The sequence below is a fragment of the Gadus macrocephalus genome, chromosome 15, assembly GCF_031168955.1.
Source record: "Gadus macrocephalus chromosome 15, ASM3116895v1".
NCBI lineage: Eukaryota > Metazoa > Chordata > Actinopteri > Gadiformes > Gadidae > Gadus > Gadus macrocephalus.
In genome coordinates this window covers 18,710,924-18,729,877 of record NC_082396.1, presented here as the reverse complement: position 1 = coordinate 18,729,877, position 18,954 = coordinate 18,710,924, and the positions used below count along the sequence as shown (strand labels likewise).

Here is an 18,954-nt window from a genome sequence, read left to right as displayed (position 1 = left end):
TAAATACTGGCTTTCATCAAAGACCCCTCAAGAAAAAGATTCCAATGATTAATTGATGAAAGAATTGCATAAACAGTGTTTCCCCTAGATTATTTTGTAGCAGTGGTGCTGTGAGTTGGTAACCTAGCAACGCTAGGGGGGTCCGGGGGCATGCTCCCCCGGAAGAAATTTTTGAAAAATAACCCTTTGAAATTTTAAATGGTTACTTCTGGTGAGATTTTTTGGGGAGAAATGTAAAGATTGAGCTTCCAAATATGACATAACAACAGAGTCAAGGTATCTGCTGAGACCAGATCATTGTGCAAATATGCCTTGAATTTGTCAGAAACTAAATTCATCTTTTTTTTCTTTTTTTTTTCATTTTCAGCTATTTCTTTGATATTTATCATAAGCCCTAAGAAAATTAATGAATGCATTTTATTTTTTTTACCTGATTTATTTAAACAAGTAGCTACATGAAGCCAGATCTATTGGCACAAGCTACAAGTGGCAAAATGAATCCCTTGTAGTTTGTTCTGCAGATCCGTCTTCACCTAAAAGTAAAGCAAATATAAATAGTATTTGTTGTAAATGTGAGAAAGATAATTGCTGTCAACATTGCTTTTCTGGAAAATGACTTGCAATTAAGCTCTATTACACAGACCAAGAACTGTCTGTTACATTTCAGTAAAAGAAGTCCAATCCACATTCTGATCCCAGTAAACAATTAATGTATGTCAATATGATAAGCTGCAACTGGTGAGGCTGGAGCTGTAGATATATAAATATAACATCTTCAAATGAAAAACGAATATGATTGAAAATACCCTTTTCATAGTGCTAAAGTCCCTCTCAAAGTTCACTCTTGATTTTTTATTGTTTTTGCAGTGGTGCTGGCAATGAAGCCGCTGCTGAATGCATATAGGGGAAACACTGCATATATCTAGTATATATGTATCTATATGTATATGTTGGCTTAATCTATTCAGTGAATCTAATGTAATTGTGTTACTGGTCTGTTTTCGACCAATTGCTACATGCTCTCCAACACAAGGCAGATGGTGCCTCTAATTTCCTGACGAGTCATTTGTCATTTTGAGATGTGTTTGTGGGTTTGGTTGTCCATATGAACAGATGAGAGCGAATTTAAGTTCATGACCTTTGTGCTAGTGTCTAGAAAAAAAGACACTTTGCAAGAGTCATATATATATATGTGTGTGTGTGTGTGTGTGTGTGTGTGTGTGTGTGTGTGTGTGCGTGTGCGTGTGCGTGTGCGTGTGCGTGTGTGTGTGTGTTAGGGTTGCCGCGGTATACGGTATTAGCGGTGTTACCGGTGTTGAGGCCAACACCGATTACTTGGTGTTGCACACCGGCAACAGTTTTTTTTTTTTTTTTTTTTTCAGTAATCAAAAACAAATTCAGTAAAAATTAATGCTCTGTGCGGGAGAATTGTCGCGCCGAGAATTGACGTGCTTCCTTACAAGACCGGTTACCATAGCAACGCCGGTAAACAAACCCCGCGAAGCCCAATCCCTACGTGAGCTCCCCGCGCTACGGCCATCCGGAGGCTCACAGAGCTTTTGGCCGTGATATTATGATATATACAATTATATTATACTATAATATATAGAACGTTATAAGACGCCGTGAATTGGCGTGCTGCCAGCTGCTGTCACTGAGTGTGAGAAGAGAGTTGACGGAGAAGATGGCGGTTGACCTATAGTTTCAAAGTAAATACCGTTTATACCGGTAATACCGGTGTTGACACGAGCGTATTAGTTGGTGTGAAAATGTCCACACCGCGGCAACCCTAGTGTGTGTGTGTGCTGCTCTGTCAGGCGACCCAAAGCAGAGCACTGATTTAATCGGACAAATGCGGTCTAAGTTGTACTTTCACCTTTCGTATTATAATGAACCTTGATGTTTAAATATCGTAGGTTACAAAGGGTGTGTGTCACTGACTCAATAAAGATCAGCCCCATTACTGTCATCCTAGTTTATAAGGGGAAAGAGATGCTGCATTGTTTTCATTTAGCGAGTACCTTCACACATAATAAGGAACACTTACATATGTTTGTGGTTTGGTTGTGTGTTCCTGTCCCCAGACAGCAGAGAGGCGCGTCGGGGGGAGAAGCTCCGAGCCGATGGCCTCCAGGACCCCTGCGGCCTGGACACCCTCACTAAGGAGGGCAAGATGGCCGACAACGGCATCCATGAGATCCCCACCAAGGACACGGAGGGCAGCAACGCTTCAGGTGGAGACCTTCATATACGATCACCGGTCAACCAGACAGGGAACCCCCAAGCCCAAAGCACAGGGCACAGGGTGTGTGTGTGTGTGTGTGTGTGTGTGTGTGTGTGTGTGTGTGTGTGTGTGTGTGTGTGTGTGTGTGTGTGTGTGTGTGTGTGTGTGTGTGTGTGTGTGTGTGTGTGTGTGTGTGTGCTCAGTCACAACAATACGATTAGATTTCTTTGGGGTCGTACAGAAAATACGAACCAAACTTTGCTCTCTGCGTGCACATTAGCCCCGCACATTTAATAAAACATGAAATAAGGTAAATGTTTTGGTTTATGTGTCACTTTTCCATATCCGAGCAGTTGGTCTCTCTTTTGGTATTCCCATCATCAACTATGCTGGCCGTTGATAAAGTTTCACTCAGTCATGTCACTCATAAGCATCAATTGCACACAACCTGACCAATCACAACCTCTGCTCCACAGCTCAAGGCCACGCCTCCTTCACCATAGAGTTCGACAGCACCTCCCCGGGGAAGGTGACCATCAAGGACCACGTGGCCCGCTGCACGCCCGACCACCCCCGCTCCTCCCGCTCCAAGAAGAGTGGTGCGGGGAGCGGGGGAGGCGGAGGGGGGCGGGACCTCAGCACCCTTCAGGTGGCCATGATGGCGTCGGAGAGCAAGGTGGCTGATTGGCTGGCGCAGAATGACCCCACCATGGTGCGCAGGGAGTCCACCGAGGAGGACAGCAAGAGCATCAAGAGCGACGTGCCCGTGAACCTCAGCAGACTGAAAGGTAGCCGCCGCTTCCTGTGTTCCCCTGGTTATTCTCGCTTCCCTTTTGTGGAGTAAAGGCGTTTCCCCTCCGTGGGAGAGGTGACACCCACTTTATTGCTATTATGTACAACAAACCTAACAAACTTTTTCCTTTTATATTTATTCAATTTGTACAGCTAATTATAGGTGTATAATTTTTATATCAGTGTATTTAAATATTTGCTATTTGCTATTTAATGGTTTGTTGTATTGTCCACCTAAAAAAACAATCATTATGCAGACTTGGCACACATAAAGCTGGTTTAAAAAGCTAAAGCTAATAATAAGTACTGCTAAGAGTTGATGGTTTTTGTAGCTGGTAATGGACCATTCCCTGGCCTAGCCAATATGCTTTGCTAATATGCCTATTAGCTGATACATGAATATTTTTGTCTAGCATTTATGTTTCCCATTACAAGGGAAGAGAAGTGAGAGTTAATGTGCGTTGGGGTGCATTGGCCGACGGTTCGTTGGCCAAATATCTCGGATCGACTATGTGAGAGGGCGTCCAATCATGTGTATGCTAAAAAATGCTCAAGCATTTGTGAGCCCCTATAGGTCCAGGCACATGGACATGAGGCACCGCCTGGGTTAGAGGACTCTGTGTGATAAACAGAAGAATGAACCAAGAAGACTCCTGCTGTTGTACAAATGCAGATATTTGATATATGGTGTGTGCTGGGTATTTTTAACGGGAGAGATATCAGTAGCGCTATAGCTTTCTGTCTGACAGCAGTCTGTCCTTCTACAAGCATCCCATCGCTCTGATCTTGCGCAGTGCACACTTCCCAGTGGTTTGATATTCAAGTACCAAATATGATGCTGCCATCAGAAATTCTACTCCCTCAACACCCCTCCCTCTACTCCCTTTTTGACACCAGCTGTGGTAGTAATACCCAATCCAGAGGATTAGCAGCTAACAGAAATGACTGGTAAAACCCAAATCTCCTTCCCTGACAGCATGCGGTGACAGTGGCTTAGCACAAAGAGCCCAGCAGGTTATTACTGCCATGTGCTACCTTCAGCGCGGGCGTCAATACAAATACGTACACACACACACACCTCTCTAATTCACTCATACAAACACTAACATGCCTCTTTCCACACACATACACACTCACCAACACACACACACATACACATGTCAGTACTACACACATACTAACATGCCTCTTTTCACACACACACACACACACACACACACACACACACACACACACACACACACACACACACACACACACACACACACGTACACAGCTTTACTTCCCCATGTAAAGACCTGTCGCACTGTTTTGTATCTGACACTGAGTTTGGAGCATTGTGTGGGCGTGGCACATGAAAAACACAAAAAAACACACACACACACACACTGTGCATGCTTCTCTCACAGCATGTGTTTCTCTGCTATCTTGTCTCCTTTGTTCCCCCCTGCCCCCCCTGTTACCTGCCATCTGTCAACTGCTGACTACACCGCTGCTTTTGCCAGGAGTTGCAGTGAGGGTAGCGGGCTAGTAGCAGCTTTAGGCTAGGCAGCCCACTGCAGAACTGCAGCAAGGTAGAGAGGGGAAGTGAGCTGGAGGCTGAGCTCTTCCGCACACGTGCCGCTGCACACCACATACTGGAAGTGGCTTAATTAAATGGGGAGCAAATTTATGACTTTCACGACAGGGGGTGTTTGTGTTAGTGTGTTTGTATGTGTGTCCTGTCTGTCAACAGACAGACAGGAGATGATGGAAATAGATGGAGATCTATTCGCTCTGCAGACGGTACCTGCTCGCTCAACGTGTGTCAAGTGGCTGGATGGATGGTCTCACTGCTCTAATGTATGTCCCGGGAGCAGCAGACACAGCAGTCCCCTTGGTGGAAGGTGGGGCGTCCTCTCCCCTGGAGGAGATGGAGGACAATGGAGAGAGTGTGGAAAGAGGGGATAAATAAGAAGGAAAATAATTGAAGATAATAGGTGGGTCTAAGAACGATATGGAGGATAAAGGATAGTGATGGGAAGGGATGGCTGGATGTAGATGAAGGGCATATCTCAAGGGTAACTCCATGGCTGGGTGGCTACAGAAGTATGTTGGGTATATAAGGTGTTTGTGTAGGTTAATGTATTCAGATGACTGGTATGTCTTAGGCATGGCCAATAGTTGAATATGTCAGGACAAACGGAAGGAAAGACCTGTGTCCGACACATTGCGGTAAAAGACCAAATCGGGAGGGGGCTGTCTGTTAGATTGTTGTCATAGCAACAGCGATGTCGGGGCAGAGTTAGAGAGCGACTTCGGAGGGACGGAGCAGCGATGTGTCGGGGCTTCGTATAAATAGCAGTAGAGACCTGAAAGTTCTGTATGAAAGTGTATACCATCAGTGTCTGTGAATAGTAGTCTATTTTGGCAGAGGTACGGTGTGTGCTGCTATGCAGTGGCTGTGTGTGTGTGCGTGTTTGTGTGTGTGTGTGTGTGTGTGTATGTATGCATTTTTCCAGTGTGTTTCTGCAAAAACCATTGTGTTGGCTGTAATTTGTGCCAGCTGAGACATTCTGCGCAGTGAGAGGGGAGAAGTGCAGCGAGTGTGAGCCGGAGAGGACTGGGCAACATACGCTGGGTGTGTCAGATCAACACTCGCGCTAGAGAGAGAGAGAGAGAGAGAGAGAGCGCGAGAGAGAGAGCGAGGGGTAGAGTCGACACATGGAGTGAACAGCGAACAGTCAAACAGGGGCAGAGCAATCTTATGACCTGCAAGCATTTCCCGCAGACAGGCTTTCAGGTGAGTGCTTTTGCTCGTTGCTATGGGAACCAGTATTGAGGACTGATCTAGGATGCTGCATCGGTTAAAACGGTCGCAATATGACATGGGATGGAGCCTGTGTGTGTTGGTCCTCAGGGAGGCGATGTGGATTGGTAATGTCAGCATTGGAAGGTGTTTTCTGTGTGGAGGTGAAACTGCGCTAGAGCAGGCGGCACCTTCATGTCTTTAATTGCTGTTGAACTGTCAGCATCTGACACGGTCTACCTACCAGTTAGAGCGCTGCCGTTGTCTTCATCAGACATTGGGATCACAATTTATCTTTGCATGTAGACATTTTCTATCCTGTGTGTTGTCAGGTATGAACACGCAGACTCTTTATAAATGGGATGTGGGCCTATTTTAATGTGAAGCTGTGTGCCTTTCTCTATGCTCTCAATGCTTTCTCTTTGCTATTGAGTGCAATAAATTTAGTATTCTCTCCGTTTTGCTGTGTGTGTGTATGTGTGTGTTATCTGTTTGGGTTTGTAAATAACAAGCACATATATGTTCATGTGTGCTGTGGTCTCTGTGCTTGACCCGTGTGTTTGCATTTGCTTTTGCCGTGTGCGTGTGTGCATGTGTTGCTTGCAGATGCCAGGGCTGGCAGCCTGACTGTGCAATTGTGCATCATCGTACTGGTGCTGGGGGGGCCGAGGCACTGGGCCCTCATAGCCACCTCTGTTCTCTTCTGGACGGCCAACAGAGCCTTTGTCTGCAGAACACAGCATGGGAGTAATGCCTCTGCTTCTGTTGTTGTTGTTGTTTTTGTTGTTGTCGATGTTTCGTTATTCAGTATACATTGTGCCATGAATTGAACATGGCATTATTCAATTCAACATGCAACATGAAATAATTAAACATCCACAACGACTCACGAAAGGGAGGTTAGTATGTGTAGAATGAGGCCAAGAGATCAGGCAAATCACTGCAATGATTCAGGAGATCAGGCAAATCACTGCAATGATTCAAGAGATCAGGCAAATCCCTGCAATGATTCAGGAGATCAGGCAAATCCCTGCAATGATTCAGGAGATCAGGCAAATCACTGCAATGATTCTGGAGATCAGGCAAATCACTGCAATGATTCAGGAGATCAGGCAAATCACTGCAATGATTCAGGAGATTAGCGAAATCACTGCAGTGATTCAGGAGATCGGGCAAATCACTGCAATGATTCAGGAGATCAGGCAAATCACTACAATGACTCAGGAGATCAGGCAAATCACTGCAATGATTCAGGAGATCAGGCAAATCACTACAATGATCAATAATCGTTGTTTTATTTGTCATAAATTGCAGCATAAAACCGTTACAAATACCATGAATATAATGTTTGTGTGATGTTGATAGGTCAGCCCAGCCTATCAACATGTGTCAATGGGCTGTGCCTCTTATAGTGCCTCTTATAATGCCTCTCATAGTGCCTCTCATAGTGCTTCTCATAGTGCCTCCATGGTAGCCTGGCTATTACCAAACCAAGCCAATAGTAGATTGCACGTTGGTCTGAGGAAGCTGCCGTAATTTTCTTCAGCACAAGAGGCGAGATCAACTGACTCTGTACACGATTGGCTGCTTGCCCTCGCTTCCCTTTCGTCATTGTGTTAAACCAGCCAATAGCGCGCCAAGGGGGAAAGGCAACTTGGTGATTGGCTCCCGCAAAAACATCTCGGAAGCAGAAAGAAACGTATTGCTCTTCTCCAGACCCTTGTGAATGGGCGGGGCTACCCAGGCTACCTCCATGGTGCTTTTCATAGTGCCTCTCATAGTTGACGACACCCACCCTCCCGGCAAGTCCCTCAGCCCTCCGTCTCTTACTCTATATCCCCCCCCCTATCCCCTAACCCACCAACACACTGCTACCCTTTCTTCCAACACAGTCACACACATACAACCAGCAACTGGCATACACACTGACACTCATCAACAACACTCAACCCAACCCAACCCCCCCATCTACCCTACTTCTTTCACTCCACCCCCCATCTCTTCTCTCCCCTCTGCCAGTGGAGCAGGGAGGGCTGGTGTGGTGGGTGGCATGTCTCTGGGTGAGTAGCAACGCACACTCTGTAGTGCGGCGATCCCTGTGCAGCAGGACTAGGTGGTGCTAACTCAGGCTCAGACTGATGAGGTGCAGAAGGCCTAGGGTGGCCATGGTTGGTAAGTTTGGCTGCCTGTGCTAATAAGTTGATGTTTGGGGTTTTTCACTGCGCTAGATTGTTGGTTGGTTTATGGTTAAAGGATCAGGAGCATGCTGCTGTCTTTGTGCACTGCTGCTGTGCTTAGTGTTTGTCTTATTTTTCATTTTTTTGAAAAGCGTTGTCTTTGTTGCTCTTGTGCCATTACTCTTCTTTCCCGAACCCTGCAAAGACCTGGCCGTAGGGCGGCATGGTGAAAGATGAAGATGCCTTAGAACCTAAGTGCCTTCAGACAATAGTGCCTTCAGACCGTTGTGCCTTCAGACCGTTGTGCCTTTTATACCTTAGTGCCTTAAAGGCAAGCCCACACCGGACCGAAAATCCGTGTTGGTGAGAAAATCGGCGTCGGTGACATGAGTCTATTTGGTGTGGTCGATCAAATCGGCCACGTCGGCGTTCATTTCAGCCGATTCAACATGTGTAATCGGCCATTCGAGTTGGTCATTCTTTTACCATTCTGATTGGTGGAGGGCTAGCAGCTTGACTAGCGAATCAGTGAAGCCCGGAAGTGAGGATGGTAAACATACCAGATAAACAGTGTAATCGAAGAAGAGGACCCGCTACTTCCGGTTTTCGTGTTTTTTGGCCCACAATACAGATTAGCGCCGCCTGTTGTTTTGGAGACATTACATCTCGCGCAAGCGCGGAACGTACGTTGTCGGCTGTATTCCCGTAGGTGTGTACCGCTAATGCCGGCGTTCGAGTCGGCCAGATTAAATAGCCCGACTTCATTTTTCCGACGCGAATCGGGCGGTTGGTCCGGTGTGTGGTTGCCCTAAGACCTTAGTGCCTTAAGACTGTAGTGCCTTAAGACCTTTGTGCCTTAAGACTGTAGTGCCTTAAGACCTTAGTGCCTTAAGACTGTAGTGCCTTAAGACCTTAGTGCCTTAAGACTGTAGTGCCTTAAGACCTTAGCCAAGAGTTACAGCAAAAGTTTATTTGTTCAAGCATTGTCCTTCCCACCATATCAAACAAAGGAATCTGAAAGCATTATTCTGAAAACAAATCTGGCAAACTGCATTTGAATACAGTCTTATACACTGTCCCAGCAGTGTATAGGAAGAATTGTGTCCTGGATCTTTGTTTGAGATCAATGTTATTTATGAAGTTTCATTATTATTGTGAATTTCCTATTTCTAATCTGATTATTTTAATAGCTGTTACTACTCGTAGACCAGGGGATAGATGCAGTGACATAAAGTTGAATCAAAAAGGACGGACACTGGGTTTAAAATTGGAGGATTCCTTGGAATAAAGAACAAGCATGAGGTCGGTCAGGGAGGCTTCATCACAGTGGGAGCCGGGTTCAAAATAATAAACAAAAGCCAACAAAATAGTTTGTAAAAGCTTGACAAAAACAAAACCTCACACAAACATCAGAATGTAACAGTTATAAATCTCTCTCTCTCTCTCTCTCTCTCTCTCTCTCTCTCTCTCTCTCTCTCTCTCTCTCTCTCTCTCTCTCTCTCTCTCTCTCTCTCTCTCTCTCTCTCTCTCACAGGCAGCAAGCATGAGGACGGCACCCAGAGTGACTCCGAGAACGGCGTGGGCCTTCGCTTCGCCAACCGCCGCCACGCCCTCGAGGAGCGTCTAAGGGCCGCGCATGAGAAGGGGGGAGGGGGAGGAGCCAGCAGTGGGGGAGGAGGAGGGGGAGGAGGCTCGGTGGGGAGCAGCGCGCTCAGCGGCGGCGCCCGGACGCCGGGAGGACGCACCTCCTTTATGATCGAGTTCATCGACGAGGAGAACCCACGCAAGCGCCGCTCGTACTCGTTTTCCCAGAGTGCACCGCTGCTGCCGGGAGGAGTGGGCGGGGAAGGCCTGTGCCCCCAGCCGCCGTCCCACCCCAAGGTGTTCAGCATCTCCACCTCCGCCACCATTAACAGCTCCGGGGACTCGGGTGAGCTTGGGGGGGGCATTTCCTCATACACAGAGATGTCTTTTGGTTGCAATGCCGTGCGTGAAGTCTTCATGTGAAGTAACTTGACACCCGTAACGTCTGAACAACTCAACAGCTGAGTAAACTGAAGGATCAAAGGTTATACTCTCCAATAGAGCCATTGCTTTTCACTTTTCATCATCACGGGATAAACTCCGGTGTCGCTCCTCACGCCTTTGTTGGATCTGCTCCTTTTATGTACCAGCGCACGGGTAACAGACTGAACTAGTGAAGAGAAATCTACTGTTCGCACTCTCACACTTTGTCTGATGACGCCTCTGTGAAAACGCTCTAGTCTGATGTTGAGCAGCAACAGCAGTCAGCATCGCCCATCAGACAACCATCAACGTGTGAGTTTAACATATGGGAACGTTTGCCCGGTTGTAACTCCTCGCATAATGTCATTGTAGGTAAGGGCCCCACGCCCATCTCAGCCACGGTGACCGCGGGGGCCCCCACGGCGGCCCGCGCGCTGCTCAAGCAGCGGTCCGAGGACCTCAGCATCGGCCGCAGCTCGGTCAGCACGGGGCTCCAGACGGGCAGCCCCACCACCCCAAGCGAGGACGCCTCGGCCCTGGGACGAGGGGAGGGCACGGAGGGGGCGCTGCCGGAGGACGACCACAGCGACAAGGGCACCTACACCATCGAGCTGGAGAACCGCAACCCGGAGGAGGAGGAGGCCCGGCGTATGATAGACAAGGTCGGGACCGTAGATAAGGTGTCTGGGTCTGTTATGGTAAGGGAGGGTCATTCTTTGTAGCGTTCATTGCAGCGCAATGCAATTTCCATTCTCTTAAGTCCTATGAGCTGAGTACGACAGTTAACAGTCCCCAGAGCAAGACGAATATGAAAATGATAGCCACCATAAAGATTAGGAGAATAAATATGGAAGTCCATCCATATCTCTCGCCTCTCGCCACTCAACCCATGTCACTGATATGGATATCGCTCCCTTCAAAGCATGCTCTGAGTCTCGCCCTCTACGTGTTCCAGAACACAGCTACATTCTGGAACATGTCTGTCTCGTGCCCTTTCACACATGGCCTGGCAATGATAGAAAAGAGGGGGCCAAGGTTCAGTCGAGCGGAACATGCCAAATAAGAATTCTCCCTTTTATATGTAAAGCGCTCTACGGGGCTTGAAAAGCGTGATAGAAATGCAATAAATTATTATTATTAATTTTGTTCTGGATTTTGGTTCCATAACATTGATTTAATATTCTAATAGTGTATTGATTCTGTGGTAGCTCTGTGGAAGACGTAAAAAAAAAAAATGATAATAATAATTCTAAACAAATTTGTCCACATTAAAAGTTTTCTTCAACGCATAGAAAGATTCCATCTAGATCTGTCTGTCGCAATCCACTCATTCTCCTTACTCTTTCATCTCTTCACAATTTCATTTAAACCAATTGAGGATGCTAAGCAACAAGCTAACAGGCTAGTTGCAAGTTAACACACTCCCCTCAGCACCTGCTTGCTCTGTACTTCCACAACCACGCAGCATGGCTTCGGGAGCCCATTGTGTTGTGACCACTGAGAACCACGCAAGACCACCCCCCCCCCCCCCCCCCCGCCCAGCCCTCCCCGCCTCAGTCTCCATTGGCTGAACACCACCTTCCCTGCCTTGGGCCATTGAAGCAGCCACTAATGCTGGGTAAAGAGCCTGGTGGGAGCAGCTCCATCAAGTGCTATAACCTCTTCCATCAAACAAGTCTCTGGGGAGACTGGGGAGAGAAAAAAACAAAAAACAAGACAGCTGGAAGGACTAAAAGCTGTTGGTTAAAGAGGCATCTTTAACCAACACTCATCCACAGAACTGGGGACTAGGGATTCAAACGCCTGGTTTTAGAGTGGGAAAACCAACATGACAATTCAGGGTTTTACAGGAGGGGTTGTTATCTGTGTTTTCTGATTAATGCTTTCTAAATGCAGGAAGCTGGGAGGTTCTCTTGAGAGAAGATGATGGCAAATAAAATGTGAAATGAAAAGCTTTGCCATTTGTAAAAGCACCTGATGAGGCCATGCATCCGTTAAGATTATAATATACTTTCAAACCAACAGTTGAGTTAACGCTGTCGTCTTAAAAAGTAATGATGAGGTAATTACTGGTTGAGTTTCTCCCAGCCGTTAGTCTCTGTAAAAGACACTTCAGGCAGGGTGAATTGTTATGCTAATACCAGTAATCTAGTGACACGCTAATTGGCACTCTGCTCAGATTCGTTACCACTTCCGTCTCCGAGCCTGCTTTTGTACTTGTTCTATTTGTACAAGTGTGTGTGTTTGTGTGTGTGTTTGTGTGTGTGTGTGTGTGTGTGTGTGTGTGTGTGTGTGTGTGTGTGTGTGTGTGTGTGTGTGTGTGTGTGTGTGTGTGTGTGTGTGTGTGTGTGTGTGTGTGTGTGTGTGTGTGTGTGCCACTATACATGCACAATAAAATAAGATACAACCAAATGGGAATGAAGAATGACAAGCTGTTAAGAGTTTTAAGTGCAATAATATCTGTTTGATTGTTTGTTGACCCACACAGGTGTTTGGTGTTGACCAGAATCAGAACCCAGAATCTTCTATATCTGCAGACCTTAAGGGAGGAGGTGGCAAGAAAATAGGAGACCCAGGGAAGGAGGTGAGAAACTAACACCGCCTATCAGTTACTATTAGGGAGGGGGAAATACCAGGATCACAAAGTCCGGCCCAGGTTTCAGAGTAAGTCATCTGGATTTGCTTATTGGGAGGTCAACCCTGAGGAGTGATATCCGCTTGGTTTGGTCCATGGGTGAGGCAGAAATACATTTCTCTTTCAAAACCTAGAATCTTTGACTTCCTCCTCATCAAGCACAAACACGTGGAGGTTTGTGCTACTTTACTGGCCATATGAATATGAACGTGTGTGTGTGTGTGTGTGTGTGTGTGTGTGTGTGTGTGTGTGTGTGTGTGTGTGTGTGTGTGTGTGTGTGTGTGTGTGTGTGTGTGTGTGTGTGTGTGTGTGTGTGTGTTAGTGTGTTAGTGTGTGAGGGGTTGGGAGGGGGGGAGGGGGGATTTCACGGTTGGTTGGCTAATGAGAGTCAGTCACAGTCACTCCCAATGCCTTGATCACTCCTTGCTTCTTTAGAGGAGTGGGTCGGTCCACCCAGAGAATGACCTACATCACACAGAGATGAGGGAGGGGGGGAGAGACACACTTTCCTCTGGAGATCTTTGCTCTGACACAGGCCAGGGAGAGGGAGGAGGACAGTGTGTGTGTGTGTGTGTGTGTGTGTGTGTGTGTGTGTGTGTGTGTGTGTGTGTGTGTGTGTGTGTGTGTGTGTGTGTGTGTGTGTGTGTGTGTGTGTGTGTGTGTGTGTGTGTGTGTGTGTGTGTGTGTTTCTGTCTGTCCACTGAAATCAGCCGAATCTTTTCAACTGTTGGTTGAGGAAAAGGGTGTGACTTCAGTGTAGCTGTTCGATCTAGAATAATCATTGAGTTGTTTTGTTTGATTAGATTAGATTGTTTTTGCTTTAGATTGTCATATGGAGATATTCAAATGTAAAGTTGAATGAGAGTCACATGTTTGATTTTCATTCGAACATCCAGTAACTGAAGGACTTGAGACTTTTAGATTCAAGTTGGGATTGTGTGTGGCTCTACTCGTGGATGTGTCCAGGTCCTTGTAGTCCTTCCTGTTAGGTCACACAGTAATAACAGTTTCTCCCTACCGCAATCTTTCCTTAACCTCGTCCTCTGCCCGCCCCTCAGGCACTCATTGGTGACTCGAGCTGGGTGTCCCAGTGGGCCAGTGTAGCCGCCAATCAAACCAGGACGGACCCAGAGGGCTCGGGAGCCGAGACGCCGGCGTTCCTCCACAAGGAGAGAGGTATGGAGCCCTGGCCACCTTCAGGTTTAGACATCACTCAAGGTCGTTCAATGAGTGACAGCCAGCCATAACCAAGAGTTGAGGGATGACAAATAGGTGGTCAAGGGAACTACATCCTCAAAGCGCGGTAAGGCTGATGTTGAATTAATATTAGTTTAGATTAGCATTTCCTAACGTCAAGCCTTTAAGTCGGTCAGGAAAACCCAAAGAGGAGCAGAAAGTCAAATGTGTGAGAATGCATACACACGATAAATCTTCCTTTGAATATGAAGAGCATAATCATAACAATAATATGAAATAACAAGGTGTTAAATCTGTAAAAAACAATCCAAATTCCAGAATGGCTAAAGCGCCGGGGATTTCACTGAGACGTGTCTGTGTCTTGCAGAAGCCTCCAGTAAACGCAGGACCCTCCCCCTGCTCCCGTTGGACGAGGCGCGCTCTAAATCGGCCACCAAAGCCCCGGGGCTGAGGTCGGAGATCGGGGAGAAGCAGGACACGGAGCTCCAGGAGAAGGAGAGCCACATGGAGCATCAGGGAGACGGCCAGTCCCACACTCCCATGGAGGAGGGCGGGGTGGAGGGCAAGGGGAAACCAAGCTCCGCCCCCTCCGCTCCCAGGAACGCCCCCGGGAGCGCAGAGCGGAGGAAGCGGTCGGAGGAGAGGAAGGGAGGAGGAGGCGGGGCGGAGGGCGGGGAGCTGAAGTCGGGGAAGCCTCTGCTGCGGCAGGGCAGCTTCACCATCGAGAAGCCCAGCGCCAACGTGCCCGCCGAGCTCATCCCGCACATCAACCGGGGCCACGAGCGCAGCGACTCCACGGGCAGCATGGACACGGCCACGCTGCTCAAGGACACGGAGGCGGTCATGGCCTTCCTGGAGGCCAAGCTGAGGGACGAGAACAAGCTGGACCAGAAGGGCGCCAAGAGCGGCAGCTCGGCCAAGGCCTCCTCCGCCTACCACGCCTCCCGGACCGGCTCCATCTCGCCGGAGTCGGACGTGGACACGGCCAGCACGGCCAGCCAGGCGGCCGGGGAGGCGGACCGCAGGGCCCTGGCGGCCGGCGCCCTGAAGCAGCGCCGCTCGCTCAGCAGCATGCACCGCGAGAAGAGCAACGTGAGCGCCTCGTCCAAGGCGGGCGCCGTCAGCGCCAGCGCCCGCGAGCGCCTGGAGAGGAAGACCAAGAGCCGACCGTCAGAGGCCACGGGCCGCGGGGACGCCCGGCGCCCGGCGCCCCCGCCCGCCTCCTCCAGGGGCCGCCAGCCCTCGCTGGACCTCACCGACGACGACCAGACCTCCTTCCCCATCTCCGACATCCTGTCCTCGGACCAGGAGAGCTACTCGGCGCCCGGGTTCGGCAGCTACCGCCGCCGCGGCTCCCACCTGTCGGCCGACGACCTCCTGCACCCCGGCGCGGGCGCGTCGGCCAAGGGCTCGGCCAAGGCGGGCCGCAGCCTGCAGGCCGCCACCGCCGCCTCCCTGGGGAAGCAGGCGGCGCTGCCCACGCCGCGGCCCACCCGGGCCTCGCTGCTGCGCCGCGCGCGCCTGGGCGACACCTCCGACACGGACCTGGCCGACGCCGACCGGGTGTCGGTGGCCTCGGAGGTGTCCACCACCAGCTCCACCTCCAAGCCCCCCTCGGGGCGCAAGGGCCCGTCCCGGCTGGACATGCTGGCCCAGCCCCGCAGGCACCGCCTGGGCTCCATCTCGGCCCGCAGCGACTCGGAGTGCACCGTGGGCCGGGGCTCCATCTCCTCGTCCTCGCGTCTGTCGGCGGAGACGGCGCTGCGCCTGGGCCTGCGCTCCTCCACGCCCACGGAGAGCCGCCTCACGCCCAGGATGAGGGCCAACAGCGTGTCCAAGCTCACCGAGACCAAGGGCAAGACGCAGGCCACGTCGGGGTACTGCTCCCCCACAGGTGAGACTCGCTGCTGTGTGTTAAGTTTTACAATGTACAAACAAATGTTTCATAACCTTATAAGAACGTATTCTAAGACCTAGGCCTGTATATTGTAGGTTCTTTCTTTCTCATAGAGAATGGTCAGGCCAGTTCTCACACCAATAACTCAAAGGTTAGACTGGAGATACCGAACCACATACTGTACGCTTTTCAAAGAGCTGTCATCGTAGGACAAAACACAGGGGTCGTTCATAGCAGTGACTATGGGTCTACTCTTTTTTGTACCAGGGTTGGAGAATAAAATGGTACTAGCTGGTTCATAAAGGTAGCAGACCCATGTTGGTTTTATGAGTGACACCTGTGTTTGTCATACAAAGGCGCCCCTGGGAAAATGGTCTATTAGCTTTTTGTTTGTTCAGTAGATGAACAACAATACGTTTTATCATATATAAATGCAGCGTGTCATTCCTAGACTATTACCAGTTGATGTGTTCAGAATTATTTGGCCTGTCCTCAGCTTTACAATTAGTAGTAGTGTTTGTGTTGTCTCATGTAGGTAGTGTATAAATCTGATATGCCATTCCATGTCTTGACATATTCCATTGTGTTGTGACAACATTGTGCGTTGGTTTCCATCATCTAGACAGCCCTCAGCCTGACCCTGAGGGTGGTGCTACTGACGAGGCACACATGGGTACTGTACCGAGCTGCAGAGCCTCCCATAGGAGTGTGTGTGTGTGTGCGTGTGTGTGTGTGTGTGTCAGGTCTGGGTCACAAAAATGGAATTACATATAATGTCAATAGAAAATTGGAAATTATTTACCAAGGTATGGCAGCATAATTAAGAATTGACTTATCAAAGTATAGTCCACTCAAGTATAAAAACCAAACTGCTTAACTGTTGATTATGATTTTGACGATAGGTACTGCCCATTACTGAGCTGACCTTTTGAATGTCAACACCAGCATAGTGACCCAGCCCTGGTGCTTGTTGCTGTGGTTTCTTTCATCAATCCATATAATCAAATGATGACGCAAACGCCCTTAACCCTATTACTATTAACTGTTTCTACCATAATCGTTTGTTTAAAAATTGCATGCAACAATGTTATGATGCAGACTGACATTAATCCCATTATGTTTGGAAAGACTGAAAATTTCCTGAGTCTGTCTTGTTCGACATTGACATGAATGGCTTGGGATCTGCTTTTAGGTGGCAGGTTTGTTAACCAGCTTCTGTTAAATGTGCCATCATAATGGCTGCTGCTACCTCATTTTTTATTTTTTTTATGTTTTCTCAAGAAAAAGACAATGCTGGATAGAAATATTTTTTAATGGTTTGTGGTGTAGTCAGATGTACCTACTAGACCAGGAGATTTAATCCTGTAAATTACTTGCTGCAAGAAGCACTACTAAATATTTAAATAAAACCTCTTTCCCACTGGAGAAAAAAACCCTCTAACAGCATCTAAAATCAAGCTTTTGTCTTTAGTGGGAAAGGTTACTATTACCGACTCACTGGTTGTTATCGGCTCCTGCTCCGATCGGCGGTGATAGAAAAATGACAGCCGGGCACACATTTATTTTGGCCCTTTTTCCGGTTCGATGCCGTGACGCGAGTTGGAAGTTCCAGGCGCGTCGTAGATAAGGAACAACATGCTAGAGCCATGTTGTTCCTCATATTGTGCAACATGCAATGCTGGCAAGACAGCGAGGTGAGAAAACATCTCCTGGCTCTCTCTCTCTCTCTCTCTCTCTCTCTCTCTCTCTCTCTCTCTCTCTCTCTCTCTCTCTCTCTCTCTCTCTCTCTCTCTCTCTCTCTCTCTCTCTCTCTCTCTCTCTCTCTCTCTCTCTCTCTCGAGAGAGAGAGAGAGAGAGAGAGAGAGAGAGAGAGAGAGAGAGAGAGAGAGAGAGAGAGAGAGAGAGAGAGAGAGAGAGGGAATACGGAGACAGGTTACTGGCACTGAGAGACACCGCGATATACAACAATATAGCCATGTCCGAATTAGTCGCTGAAGTTACCACCGTGACTTGTGCACTGGCCTCTACGGTGCCCTGTACTGTTTACTCACCCGGTTCTCAGGCGCGTTTGTGAAGTACCACACGAGAAGATAAACCGAAAGGCGTACTCATCTACTTGCAAAGGGGAACGGACTCAATTGCCTTTCTCTAGCGGGTTCTCCAGGGTTTAAAACCTACACATAAGTGTGGAAAACATTATTATCTTTTGTCTGCATACCAGGTGTTTAAATGATCTGTTCAAATCTGGCACATCCCGTTACTGTTGATTTCATTGACTGGATGATCAGCGAGGATGCTGAAGGGAAATCCTGCAGAGAGCACTGACTGATGGCTGATGTTGTCTCCCCCCATTTAGTGTCCAGCAGCAGCCGGTGGAGGCGCCTGCCCCCAGAGTATGGCTCCACCTCTGAGGAGGAGTTTGGCTCCAACCGCAACACCAACCCCAAGCATGGAGGCCGCGCCCACCTGCGGCCGCACCACCCGGTCTTACACCGGGGCTCCGCCTCCAGGCTGACATCTGCCGGGTCCAACCCCACCTCCACCACCGCGGGCGGGGCCGGCTCCGGCCTAGTGTCCAGTCCTGGAGGGGTGGTGATGAAGCACCGCATGAGGGAGCAAGACGAGTACATCCGGGACTGGACTGCCCACAGCGAGGAGATCGCCAGGTACGACCAACTGCACGTCGTTCTGTCCTTTGATTGGTTGATCAATAATGATTTTGGTTCCAGGTAATCATTTTAGTTAGCATTCCAGGACTTCTATTTATTAATACAATTAGAATATTACCCAAGTATATTATTAGTCATCACTCGATTAATTGTAGTACCTTTTGTCTGTGGGTCATATTAAAAGTTGTAGCTTGAGAAGGCCCTCTACAAGGCATATGATGTGAATTTTGATCTTTGATTCATGCGTGCATGTTCCTGTCCCTGTGCTGATGCCATCCCTGTGTGCCGGTTAACAGGTTATTCCCCTGTGTGCGCAGGATCAGCCAGGATCTGGCCAAAGACTTGGCGATCCTGGCGCGGGAGATCCACGACGTGGCGGGCGAGATCGACTCGGTCAGCTCCTCCGGCACGGCGCCCAGCACCACGGCCAGCACCGCCGCCACCACCCCGGGGTCGGCCATCGACACGCGGGAAGAGGTAGGCCCCGCTCGGCCCGCGCAGCCGGACGTAGAGAGGAGCAGCAGAAAGGTGCCAGGGCTTTTTTCTACTCCACTTCCTTCGTCCGCCG

General features: G+C 48.9%; 1 protein-coding gene across 7 annotated transcripts in view; it reads left to right on the top strand.

The window, feature by feature from the left end:
• Window positions 1-18,954, top strand: part of cep170aa (centrosomal protein 170Aa) — a 51,006-nt gene that overhangs the window by 27,526 nt on the left and 4,526 nt on the right. For 2 of the 7 annotated variants that reach the window (XM_060072724.1, XM_060072725.1), the window contains exons 9-18: window positions 2,085-2,234; window positions 2,701-3,012; window positions 9,516-9,911; window positions 10,361-10,650; window positions 12,477-12,572; window positions 13,682-13,799; window positions 14,188-15,714; window positions 16,340-16,390; window positions 18,074-18,383; window positions 18,683-18,914. In XM_060072724.1, coding sequence (XP_059928707.1) covers window positions 2,085-2,234; window positions 2,701-3,012; window positions 9,516-9,911; window positions 10,361-10,650; window positions 12,477-12,572; window positions 13,682-13,799; window positions 14,188-15,714; window positions 16,340-16,390; window positions 18,074-18,383; window positions 18,683-18,914 — 3,482 coding nt within the window. The remainder of the gene's footprint in view (window positions 1-2,084; window positions 2,235-2,700; window positions 3,013-9,515; window positions 9,912-10,360; window positions 10,651-12,476; window positions 12,573-13,681; window positions 13,800-14,187; window positions 15,715-16,339; window positions 16,391-18,073; window positions 18,384-18,682; window positions 18,915-18,954) is intronic. The other 5 variants (XM_060072726.1, XM_060072728.1, XM_060072729.1 and 2 more) reach the window with 5 other exon arrangements.